Source organism: Mustela nivalis (assembly GCF_964662115.1).
Source record: "Mustela nivalis genome assembly, chromosome: 8".
Classification (NCBI taxonomy): domain Eukaryota; kingdom Metazoa; phylum Chordata; class Mammalia; order Carnivora; family Mustelidae; genus Mustela; species Mustela nivalis.
In genome coordinates, this window is record NC_139027.1 from 126635430 (window position 1) to 126648434 (window position 13005).

General features: G+C 45.6%; 1 protein-coding gene and 1 long non-coding RNA gene across 9 annotated transcripts in view; one reads left to right on the forward strand and one right to left on the reverse strand.

Moving 5' to 3' along the window:
* Positions 1-1114, forward strand: part of LOC309871539 — a 36267-nt gene extending 35153 nt beyond the window's left edge. For both annotated transcript variants that reach the window (XR_014315336.1, XR_014315337.1), the window contains one exon: positions 205-1114. This is a non-coding gene — a long non-coding RNA (uncharacterized lncRNA). The remainder of the gene's footprint in view (positions 1-204) is intronic.
* The window catches only part of CHD6 (chromodomain helicase DNA binding protein 6), a 194700-nt gene that overhangs the window by 57980 nt on the left and 123715 nt on the right, over positions 1-13005 (reverse strand). For all 7 annotated transcript variants that reach the window (XM_082744630.1, XM_082744629.1, XM_082744631.1 and 4 more), the window contains one exon: positions 11701-11896. In XM_082744630.1, the coding sequence (XP_082600756.1) occupies positions 11701-11896 (196 nt within the window). The remainder of the gene's footprint in view (positions 1-11700; positions 11897-13005) is intronic.

A 13005-nucleotide genomic window follows, 5' to 3' on the forward strand; every position in this document is an offset into this window, starting at 1 on the left:
AGAATGGATCTGGAGAGGTTTCAGCATTAAGTCGTGGCTGGGTGTGTGTCTGTGTGGGTATAAACATACATAGTACAGGTCTAGGAACAGATATGGATATATGTGTGTTTATAGGTTTATTATACATGTGCATATACACACATACAAATGAATGCATATTTTGTATCTTTGTGCATTTATATTCTCTGAGTGTCTGTATTCTAGGTATCTCCACCAAATGCACCTAGGAGCAACAGTATCTCAATAGCAAAGGCCATAACTCACTCCCAGATCTTGGTTTCTAAATATATTCTCCATTAAGACAAAACCTAGGTATGTGAGAGAAGTAGTTAATCCCAGGGTTGGAGGCAGAAAAAGTACAGGACGAGCCCCAAACGTATTATTGTGCCAGAACATAAGGAAGTGGGCAAAGAAGGATGGAGACATACCCAAACAACACCATCCGCTTGAAGAGGTTTACCACTGGCTATGTCCAGGATGATCTGAGTACCAAAATAAACATAGTAGTGCAATATAACCCACTGAACGAAAAAAGAACCCATGAGTACATGATGACATAAATAAATGGGAGAAAAAAGGGAAAACTTTCTTATAGTAGAATATGACTAACAAGAGTTCAAGTAACAAAGCTTAGAAAAATATTTATTTATACAGTCTTGAAGTATCTCTCCAAAATTGCTTATTAGTTTCAAAGGAAAAAACAGCAACTTTATAGTGGAGACCTCTGGTAGATACCCATTAACTAAGATATCTAAGTGCCTATTAACACACAGACATCATGTTTCTCCTGATGTGATATATTGAGAAGGATGTATCAACTTCAGTGGTGTTACTAAGCTCGAATCCAATCCTGAGGAAATAAGAAACACAGAAGGAGGGATAATATGTAGAACTGGCCTGCACTCCTTAAAAACATAGGGTTGTAAAAAAAAAAAAATGAAAGACTGAGGAACTCTTCTGACTCAAGAAGACTAAAGATGTGGGCAGTAAGGTGATGGGTGCTCCTGGACTAGACGGGCTTCAGGCTGGGGAAGAGTGGCTATAAAAGACACTGAAATAAATGATAAATCTGAATACGGACTGTGGACTGAAGACCGTTTTCTTATTTCCTGATTCTGAGAACAAAACTGTGGTTAAAAAAGAGAATATCCTTGTACTTAGGAAATACATACTAGAGTACTTGAGGGGGGTCAACTTACTCTCAAATGGTTCAGACCAAAAACGGTGCGTGCACACATCTGTTTAAGTCTACCTATGTACTCAGAGAGGTAGGGGAGCGAGAGGGCAAAATTATGAAGCAAATGGGGCAAAATATAAAGAGTTTGTGAATCTGGATAAAGGCTATACTGAATCTGCAAACTGAAATTATATCAAAATGAAAATGTCAAAAATATTAAATAAAACATTTGAAATAATTTCTCCCTTGGGGTTACACCCCGTCCCCTTGATATACAGCTAGATTCAATGGTTTCATTTTGCTTCTGCATTTTAAGGACTGATCCCCCCCCCGCCCCATTAATTTAACCATAATGAAGGGAGTGGGAAAGAAGAAAACCAAACCAAGTAACTTTGGAAAATGGTATTTTGATTATATACCGCAAGACTAATGACAAACATACAAAAAAACCAACCCACTACTACAGTCCATTGTATGGTGGTAAATTTATTTATTTTACAGAATATGGGTTAGGAATTCTGCAACGAGTTTATGTACATACTAGGATTGAACAAATGAGTAAATATACTGTGTTATTATGAGACTGAAGGAGAAAGAGAAACAGAGAAAGGAGTAAAAAGAAGGAAGAGGGGAAGGCTGGAGTGAATCCTGTGTTGTTGGACTGGAATCAGCACCCACTGAGGGTAGACAGATAGGAAGAAGTAAAGATGTGTGATGTAAGTGCTTGTGTCAAGTACATGTACGTGCATGTCCTAGCTCTGTCTGCTCAGAGAGTCTAGAAGCTAGCAGCAATGGGCATGCCTAGTAGCCAGATCTTGGTGGCTAAATGCCATTCCTTTTTTTTTTTTTGTTTGTTTGTTTTAAAGATTGATTTATTTATTTGAGAGCAAGCAAGTGAGCAGGAGGAGGGAGATAAGCAGACTCACCACTGAGCAGGACACCCACCCCAACACGGGACTTGATACCAGGACCCTGAGATCATGACCTGGGTCGGACGCTTAGCTGACTGAGCCACCCAGGTGCCCGTAAATGCCATTCTTACATGAAAGGAATCCGTGATCCTTGGAAGAACTGCCAATTTTACGGCTGTGGCAGGAAAAATGCAACAGGAGCCTGAACGTCTTGTGGGGCCAGAAAGGAAGTGCTCAAAAACTGATGAGGGCAGGTCGAAAGGACACAGGAGCCAACCGGAAGGAGCTCCTAGTGACCAAGTATGAACAACAAAATAAATAAGGAGAGTAAGAGATTACAAGCCATAAATAAAATGAGTCCATACTGGTATAAGGAAATAAAGAGGGAGAAGGAGCTGTTCTCTATAGGATTCCAATTAATAAGTGTAAAGGAAATGACAGAAATAGAAAATTACGAGGCGCCAAACCCCACGGTAGTAACTGTTGAAGGCAAAACCACTAATGGATGCTAAAATTAACAGGCAAAAGTATGGTGAGAAACAGGATATTTACAGAGTCTCAAGATATCCCCTCCCAAGATACTAATTAAGTTTCAAAGTAAAAATAAAATAGTTATTTTACAGTGAAAAAACCTGGCAGATACTACCTTGACCAAGTAATCAAGGTTAACATCACAAGCAATAAGATGTATTAGCCTATATACCCGCGAAATGATGCACCGAGAAGGACATGACATCACTTCTATGATATTCTTGCTGAAAATGCGTAACCTCAAATCCGATCATGAGAAAACATTGGGCAGACACAAACTGAAGGACAGCTGGTCAGAACCCTTCAAAAGTGTCAAGGTCATGAAAGATAAGGAAAGACAGACTCTGTCGCAACTGGAGGAGGCTAAGGAGTCAGGATTTCTAAAGGAAATAGGAGAACGTGCATTGGATCCCTGACCAGAAAAATAACATTTCTACGAAACTGAAGTAATATGAGTATGGTCTATAGATTATTGTGTCAATGTTAATGTTCTGGTTTCAATAAGTAGGCTATGATAACATGAAATGTTAACATTAAGGAAAGCTTGGTGAAGAGTCCTAGAACTCTGCAATATTCTGCAACTTTTTTTAAAGTTTAAAATGATTTCAGAATAAAAACTTTTTAACTTTTTTTTTTTTTTTTTGTAATTGTTTCTAATTTTCTGAACGCTCCCAGTGTGGATCTCAGCACGGAGTCTCAACTCAGGACCCTGAAATCAAGACCTGAGCTGAGACCAAGAGTCGCATGCTTACTGATTGAACCACCCAGGCACCCCGGACACTAAAGTTTTTAAAAGTTAATTTTGTTTTATAATGTTATAAAATACTCAGGGTGCTTCCACAGTCAAATATACAAAAAGGCATGTTTGAAAAAAGTAGCTTTTATCCCTGTCACCTCCATGCTGTTCTCTCACTCCCCTTATAGGCAACAATTTAAAAATAAAGCGTTTTTTGTTTGTTTTATCTTTCCTTTGGGAGGCAGGGCAGAAAGAGACAAGACACACACACAGCTTTTTTTAGATAAACGCTAGCATGCTATACATATTTTTTCAACCTTATCTCCCCCCCACCCAAAAATATACTCAAGAGACTAGACACATTCCTCATTCTTTTATGAAAGTTGAAAATACCATGGCTTAGTCAATCAGTCTTCTATTGCTAGACAGCTAAGTTGTTGAGCCTTTGGCTATTATAATTAGTTGTCACATCTCCTTTCAGTATCTTTAGTGGCAGCAGATCTATTAGAAGATTTGATGGGAGGGAACAAGGTAATAATACGGCACGTGGGACGTGTAAAGCAATATTAATATATGGCCACAAGTAGGGACACTGATTTTCTTTCTCTGGTTCATCTGATGTTGAAGATAAATTACAAGAGGGAGTTTAAGAAATGTTCTGAGCACAGGTCGGATACAGGAGTGCTGCACACACCACTAACTACCTTCCTGGTATCCACACTCCCTTTATAGCTCACTCCCAAAACCCTGATCCTTGCAGAGGGCAGCAACGTGTCCACCAGAAACCATCTCCAGCCTCCCCGGGATGATGAGGAACACCCTGGACAGTAAGATGCAGCAGAAGTCGATGGGGATTCTGGGAAACATCCGCTCCCCCGAGGAATGCATCACAAGCTCCTTCCCTATCCTTCCTGCAGTATCCATCTCGGAACGTAGGATATAATTCGCATTCCCTGAGGATGCTGGAGCAGAAAGACAGAAGGAATGCAGGGCTCTGATGATACCTTAAATCCACCTTACCTTGGACTACCCATCTCTAGATTCCTTGTTAATGGAGAAAATCATACCTGTTTTGGGGGGTGGGGGACACTGTCACAAGCAGCTGAATGACCCCAGAAGATACATATATGCTCTCCCAAGAGGACTTACCTGAGAGATAAGAGGATGAGTCCTGTCACATTTAAGATACTCATCCTTTCACGGTTAACCCCCCATGGCAGTCCTCAATTCCCTAACCAGAACTCACACACAAAACAACGTGGTAAACGGAGGAGCGCTCAGAACCAGGGCAGCAGCTGAGATGACGTGCAAACACGATGGCACAGAATCTCCGCCCCCAAGGACAGGGCGGGGAGCACCACGGGAAAAATTCTAGAGCTCTCGTGCTTTCCCGCATGATGTGCCGCCTCACGGTTTGTTCTTTACGATTTAATACGTTCGAAGTGAACAAAGACAGGCCTACCAGAAACAAGCAGTGACGTTCAGAAAATTAGAAACAAACAACCAGGCACAGATCCCAGTGACCGCAACGGGAAGAAGTCCGGGGAGCAGCTGAACTGAACAGCAATAGATTTCAAACCGGTACCAGCCCGTGACTTAGCTGTTGTCAATTCCAAATCCAGAATGTGGCATAACCTTGTATGATCACCTAAAAATTAAAGAGCTCGTACAAAGAACCAAGCATAATGTTGACTCCTCTTCTGACCCTGATCTACTTTTTCAAATCATGACCTACATTTTAAAAGTACGTTTTCTCTAATACTTTATTTACAATGCTACTTAGTCCTCAGTGAACATCTGCGTCTCAGAGAACACAAAAACAGCGGCCTGAGCCCGACCCCATGCTAGCGTGCTGGCATGGCTTCCCAGGCCCACCTTCTTTGCCCTAATATTTTATTTCAGGCCCAGCAATTTTACATCTCTCCTGGCACTCTAAAAGTCTGCATCCACTGGCCAACTATTGTTGCAAAAGACGGCCCAGCGGCTCTCCCTGCAGCAGGAACCAGGGTGGGCTGGGCGCTGTCCTCCCTTAACCATCTCTTCTGCAGGCCTGCTTTGGAATAGAAGTTTCTGGCTCCAAATTTGTTCCTTTGGGAAAGGCATGATCCTCTCTTAAAATGTAAACATTTTTGGGAAATAGCACAGATACCTGCCCTCTCCATTTCTACTGCGTGACTCAGTTTATCACCCAAACCGAAGTCCTGAGCACTGCTGTCTCCCCAGGGCCTGGCTTCTCTTTAGGGCTCACTAAAGGGGTCAAGAAGTCAGCCAAGAGCAGGCTGAGCACAGGAGAGAAGCGTGAGTAGCATGGGGAAAGGGTGCTTCAGGGCAGCCAAAAAAGTGGGAAGTGACAAGGGGAGGACGTTGGAAGGAGAGGCAGGACTCACTACCTGCAGCCGGTGGTGCGTCCTCAGGGCCCTCTCCAGCTGCCCCAGGGGCGCCACCTATGCTTGTTCCCACCCTTTGTTCCCTTGGTCTGGAACATTCTTCCTTCTGATCTCAGATTTGGATGCTACCCCTCACTTGGGTCTCTGCTCAGATGTCACCTTCTTAAAAGAAAGCTTCCTAGACCACACTCTAGGACAGGGCACTGACCGCCACCATTCTCATCCTTTGAGTTTGTTTAACTTCTTTGTAACGAGGATGGCGATCTGCAACTAGCTCATCTAGTTTTCTTAGTCAGCCCACGGAAACGAAAGCCCCACGAGAGCACTAACCACTGGTCTTGCTCACTGCTGTGTCTCCAGCCCTATGAACAGCTCCTGGCATGCCCCGGTGTTCGGCAAATACTGAATGCATAGACCATGTAACAGAACATTCACAAATTCCCAACTTTTTTCCAGCAAAGAAAAGCAACGCCAGTGGAGTCTAGCCCTCCGAGGTCCAGGCCTATATACTGTTAACAGGGTCGGTGCCAGCAACGCGCGGCCATGGAGGAAGAGGCCGAGGAGACCGCCAAGTTTCCCTTCTTGGAGCAGGGCATCAGGCCCCTGGGAACGGACCATGGAAAGGGCTCTCGCTCCTCAGGGGGGGATTCCCTCTCCCTTCCCAAATGCTGTGGACAGGCAGCTGTCACACTCCCCTGGAGCTGTGCCCTCTTCCAGCAGCTCTGCTCCCATGCTTTCTGAACCCTCCTTCCAGGGACCTCATCAACAGGAGGGACAGGCCCTACCACGTCCGGCCTTACCACGGTGAGCCCTGACCCCGTCCGGCCCTTAGGAACTCTGGTCCAAAAGACCAAAAAGTTCCCAGAGGAGCATCTGAGGTGTCAGAGGGCCATAAGAAAGCAAGGTGTTGGTGGCCTCTGTGAGGGGACACATGGTACCCTACTACTCCCAGAAGGCCGGTCTCTGCCCTCACAGCTAGCAATACTGCTGGCTTCCTGCAAACCAGAAGAACAGAAACCTGCTTTTCACTGCTCGTTTTCATGCTCGGGCTACAGTCAATACCTTTACTATTTCTTAACTTTGGTGCTCTGGGAAACCTGACGTACCAGAACTGGCTCACAGCTGTGCCTCCCGAATGAAGGGGAGAAAGGGTGAACTTACGCTCTTGATTGTCTTATATGCACTGAAGTTAACACAGACACATTTAAGATCTGAGGGAAGACGTGGCATTTACCGGCTACCTCTAGGGAAGATGTGCCTGTTAAAGGGACCTTGAGTTGGTTCACCTCTGAGACAGGTGCAGTCCTTCAGTGCCCCTGATTCTCTCTTTATCCCTGAGTAGTGCCTGGCTCCTATCCTAGATCCTAATAAACTTCACTGTTCTGGAAGGGAGGACAGGGAGCTGTGGGAGGGAAGTGCTGCCAGGCTCACAGAGCAGAAGTCCTAGGTCCCCATCTTTGTGCTTCCAGAGGAAGTGTCTGCTCTCAACCCTCCTTCTCCCTGTCCGTCTTCCAAAATGGAGGAGATGGGCTGATCAGTGAAACCGAAGTGAGCGCCTGTAGACTCGCCCCTTCCCCTCCTTTCTTGAGGAGTGCAGACGCTCTTCTATCAGCCATAGCCCTGATCAGTGGCAGCCTCTGTCCACAGACGGCTGCCAGCAGCTCTCTGTGGGTCGGGTCAGTCTTGGGGTTGGCGGGGTGGCCTCTGTCCCCAGATAGCTGCCAGCATCTCTCTGTGGGTCAGGTCAGCCTTGGAGTGAGGGGGGTGGCCTCTGTCCGCAGATGGCCACCAGCAGCTCTCTCTGTGGGTCCGGTCAACCTTGGGGTGAGGGGGTGCAGCCTCTGTCCACAGACAGCCGCCAGCAGCTCACTGTGGGTCCGGTCAACCTTACAGGGAGGGTGTGTAAGTACAGGAGTCTGAGAGAGCCTCATTCTGGCAACAGGTCAAGCTGTGTCATCTAATCCACCTTCACAGGTGATTAGAGCTGATATTTTTTTTTTTAAGGATTTTATTTATTTATTTATTTTAGCAAGAAAGGGAGGGAGAGAAAGATCTCAAGCAGACTGCACTGACTGTGGAGCCCAACATATCTCATGACCCTCAGATCACGACCCGAGTCAAAATCAAGAGTTGGACACTCAACCAAATGAGCCACCCAGGTGCCCCTACAGATCATCCTCTGATCCCCTGCTGTGTCTATTTCTTAAATGGCTCAGATCTGGGCATGAAAGAGGGACAGAATTTACTGGAGTCCTCAGGCTCTAATGAGACCAAAGGAAGGAGCGTAAGACACCTGATGTAATTTGTTTTATGAAGACCTAGATTAAAAAAAATAAAAACACTTAGTCATTCCTAAGCCTAATTCTATCCTCAAAGCACAGAAAATCCCAGCCATACGATCAGAAGAAAATGATGAATCTGCACTGACATTTCAAAAAACAAAGGACAGCTGCCTCTAAGCTACAAAACCTTTACATAAAAATGACAACAGTGTTTAACAGTAACAATAGTGAAAAAGCACAAGAAAAGGTGTAACAGTGCTGTCTGACTTTCAGCTGAGCTCTCAGAGAAAGGAGCTATGTTCGCCAGCCATGGAAGCTTTCGCCTGCAGACCTGCCTCAGGGACTCAGGCCTACTTAGCTGAGCCCAGCCTCCCCTAATCAGATTGGGTTCACTTTCAAGGCCCTGAGAGGGTCTGCCTTCAATCAGTCAAGAAACAGCTTCCCAGCACTGGCACTGCTTGCCCATGCGGGCCTCCCTGGGGATATCCATGGACTGTACCAGATCTTTCCAGGCTGTCTGAGACCAGAGTGAACACTCACATCTTCTATCATCTGAACTGAGGCCTCTGGAGCATTGCTGAAATCCCACTAGGGTAGGGCGTAAGACCCTGTTCATAATGAGATTCTTTTTTCTGGGGCCCTGATATTTACATTAGGCAGAACACACCTCAATCCACCCACAGATAAATGTTCTGTGCCAAGGCCACCTTCCAAAAGAAATACAATCATCTTCTATCAGAGCAAGAATTGTGGTTCTTTAATAACCATAGAGAATACGGATGACTGAAAGCTTTCACTCGTTTTACGGAAAATATTAGATTTTGCACATACGTGTGAACAACTATGTGTAAGTAAACATGATGTAGCTAAAGAAGGATAGTACCAGGGAACAGTCCGGTTAAGTTTTCTATTAGGGTTAGGAATGCATTTTGCTGATGTTCACAGCTGAACTTAGCTGAAGTGCTGGGGACCACACGATGGTCTCATGGTCCCAGTGTCCAGATTCTCTCCCCCACATTGTATTTACGGCACACGGCACGAGATATGTGGCAGGGAGAGCATGCACACTGAACGTGCACAGTTCTGGAAACAGCCTCACGCTCCTCCCCAGGCCAAACAAGTACACAACCTTGCTCCGTCTCTGTGGGCGACTCAGAACCACACTGTCCTTTCTCTATCATGTCCTCTTCACAGCCCACAAATCCCACTCCCCATTAACACTGCACTGATCTGACTTCCTTGCCCTAACATTACTCTTCCCAATTCTTTCATTTCTACCCAGTCTGGCTGACATTTCAAAAAAACGGGGACAGTTCCCTCTAAGCTATAAAACCTTTACATAAAAACAACAGCAATAACAATAGAGCAAAAGGCAGGAGATCTAGAAGACTCAGTGGACAGTCTGGGGGCCACGAGTTGAGGAATTTTCCCTCTAGCTTGGACCCAGGACTGCCACTGCCACCCTCACTCATTTACCTTCTGCCACATTCCTGGTTCAAGTTCCCACCCTGGATGGCCCAGGGTGGTGGTGGTCTTTGTTCCTCCACCAAAGCTGAGCATTACGGCAAGTTCGAGAAACTGACTCCGCAGACTAAACGCTTCACACAGTCCAATTTCCGTCCGACTTTCCTTTTATTCATCTCGTGCCAGCTCCCCAGCAGTGGACATTAAAAACAGCTTTTGCAAAGCTTCTTCCTTCTCCCCAGACCCCGATTCCGGAGAGCCCCACCCACCCTCTCTGGCTGCTATGCATACAGAGCAATCACCTCGGATGACTTCGCCTTCCCCACCAGGCTCCACCACTCTCACCCTTGCCAGATCCATCTCTTGGCACGGGCACCTAATCACAACTGGTCATGTCCAGGATTTCACCAGGTGAAGCGTGGTGATCCCCAAGTCCTTGTCGTGACCATGACCTGCCTCCAGATATCAGATACATGCTTCCGATTTCCACCCTGGAAATTCCTCCAGGCATGTCTTGCCATCATGGGCTCAAATGGGCCATCTCATTTCGGCATCTCATCCCATCAATCTCCCAGGTACCCAGGCTCATAGTCAGGGGAGCACGGCAAAGGAGCACAGAGCTTCACAGGTTTGGCAAGGACTTAAGGGAGCATCTGTCAGTAAATATTTTAGATGTTGTGGGCCATGGTCTCTTGTGATAGTCAACTCTGCCACCATAACAGGACAGGGCACGTGTTTGGGTGTGGCGGTATTCCAATCAAACTACTTCAAACCAGCTTGCCAACAGGTGATAGCTTCCCACCACGTGGTCAATAACACTATCCTAATTAGGTTCTTGCTAGTTACCTAATCAAATGTTAGTTTTTGCTTATTTTTAAGCCAGTGTTAAGTACATTATGCTTTTAAAAAGTGGCTATTTATTATATCTAGCAACTCACCTTTGACCCAAATATCCCTTCACCAGTAGAGAGGCCCGACAGGGAACTAGTCGTGTCCACTGATTTTCTCTGAAGCTGGACACCCAACACAGTGCCACACAGTTTGTTTTACAAATGATTTTTACCCCTTGAATTTTAGCCAACTGTCACCAACTTAATAATTTAATTACTGCCATTTTTTCAACTAGTAGACTGCTTTCTTCAAATAAAATCTTATTTAGAAACTCATTAAATGAAAAAGGCAAAGCAGAACGACTGTGTGAAGTGGCGGGCCAGGCAGCAGCTCAAACGCCCCCAGCTGAGCTCCTCTGCTTGGCTTGCCGTCCCCCACAGGGCCCCCTGGGGGGGAAATCTCCTTCAGGTTTGTGACACAGCAGCCTCTAAACGTCTTTCATCAACCCCCTGTATCATGGAAAAGGTTTTGAGCTACCCACCCCCTCCCCACTACACACCCATAATCCTAGTATTGGCAAATATCCCATGACACAATATATACTTAGGGTGAGTTCATCATTCATGAAAACGGATGTCAATCTAGAAATCATATTTTTGACAAGTCAGAATCTTTCTGGCTGACATAGTGTCCAATGTGGCCAGAATGCCATTACTGTGAAGCAGGGCAGATGGAAGACTCTGACCCGGAGAACTGTTAGCTCTGTCATTTTCTTGCTTGTTTATGCTTATTTTAAAAACTGTATTAACTCTAATCTTTACAATAATCTTAAAGCCACCAATTATTTAATTTGGTTAAAACTAAAAAACACGTCAGCAAATTCTCTCGACTGGGCACACATAAACTCTGGCATGCAGCACGGAGTTGAGAGCAAATGGAGGAGGGCGGGTGCCTGTCTTCCGGGCCATGCAATGGAATTCTGGGTTATCTGTCTCCTTCACTACACAGGACATATGACCATCTAAGAAACCAACCAGTGAAAATGCCTGAATCACTCTGTATTATCGAGAATTAGAGAACTAGTTAGGCTTAATATTTTTATGTCAGATAATAAAAATAAACAGTAGTTTTATTCTATATTTGGAGGCTATCACTGTGAAAAACTATTTGGCTTAAAGCAAAATGAAAGAGCCACTCCCTGATTAGTGGGAAAGGCCAACACTGACTTTCATTCAGTTGACCCCTGCCCGAGGCCCTAAGCCTGCCGTCCTGCTGACAGCACAGTGCGAGGAGGGCAGAGGCTCTACAGCAAGCCGGCCCCGTGGGGATGTTCTCAGACCCAGGGGCAGCTAAGGCAAACAGCAATCATCCTAGTGGTTACCTGCAAGTCATTTTGTGGGTTCCAGTCTGAATCAAATATGATGCAGGTATCGGCGGCTGTGAGATTGATGCCCAGGCCTCCCGCTCTGGTGCACAGAAGAAAGACAAAGCGGTCTGAGTCTGGCTTACAGAACCGGTCGATGGCTGCCTGGCGCAGGTTTCCCCGTACTCGCCCATCAATTCGCTCATAGGTGTATCTGAGGGGACCCAAACGAACGAAAGCCCAGGTGTTAATCATACTTCAATGGAGAGCAGCAAACAACTCAGGAAGCTGTTGACCCGCGGCCTTACCTCCCTCACTTCTAAATCTGGACCAACCGACAGCGGTCTGTGAGGAATCCCCCCCGTCCACACGGGCAGCAGGGCAGGCGCCTAAGACTGCACTGTAAAACGTGCCCCACCCCCCAAAGACAAGCAAACAAAAAACCAAACCAAACCAAAAATAACAGCCACGAACCCATAGCATGAGCAACTTAATCTCCAGTATTTCCCAGTTATTACTTGTACTGAATCTAATCATAAGACCAGGAAAAGCAAGTAAGAGCCTCAAACATCTACTTGAAGTACTGCTCTTAAACAAGGACTCGAAGTTCAAGTCAGTGTGTAGCTGCTCTGGGGTGCCGTGAAAACGGTAAGCAGACCGCACCCACACGCAGGCCTTGTGCACCTGGGCTGGTCATTTCGGGCCCATCAGTTCTCCCGGCAGCACACTGCCATGTGCAGAAACCACAGGAAGGTTTCTGAGCTGTGTTGGGGGCAGGGGGACAACAACTGAGGACTTTTTAGAGGGAAATAAAATGGGGAAATGAAGCGGACTATCATTAAGAAGGCACATACCTGTGTGGAAACAAGGGGGAAAAGCATGATGGGGGAACAGGGTAAAATGAAGAATAAAACTAAAACTGCTATGGGAATGTATTACTATCTGTCCATTCAACTGAAGTACACAGACGGTATCTTTATCAAGGAATCATGTGATTAATACAGAATTGAAACAGAGTAGCAATGCAGACAGCTGCTAACATCTATTTCCTTATTTACCCTAACAATGAATAAATTCATAAGGGGATGTTACCCTCGGCCCAATCTGACCACCAAGCAGGAACTGGTTGGTAAAGTAGAACTAAAAGGAACATTGTGAGTAAAGGACCAAGTCGTCCTGGACCCAACGGCAGTCAAGAACATAGATCCTGACAAAAACCTTACCAGCAGCCCAGTTTGGGAAATCAGATTCCTAAGACTTCAGATAAATAACTGGTAAGAGAATAAGGACAGACACCCTAAGGGTAGATGACTCTGAGCGAAT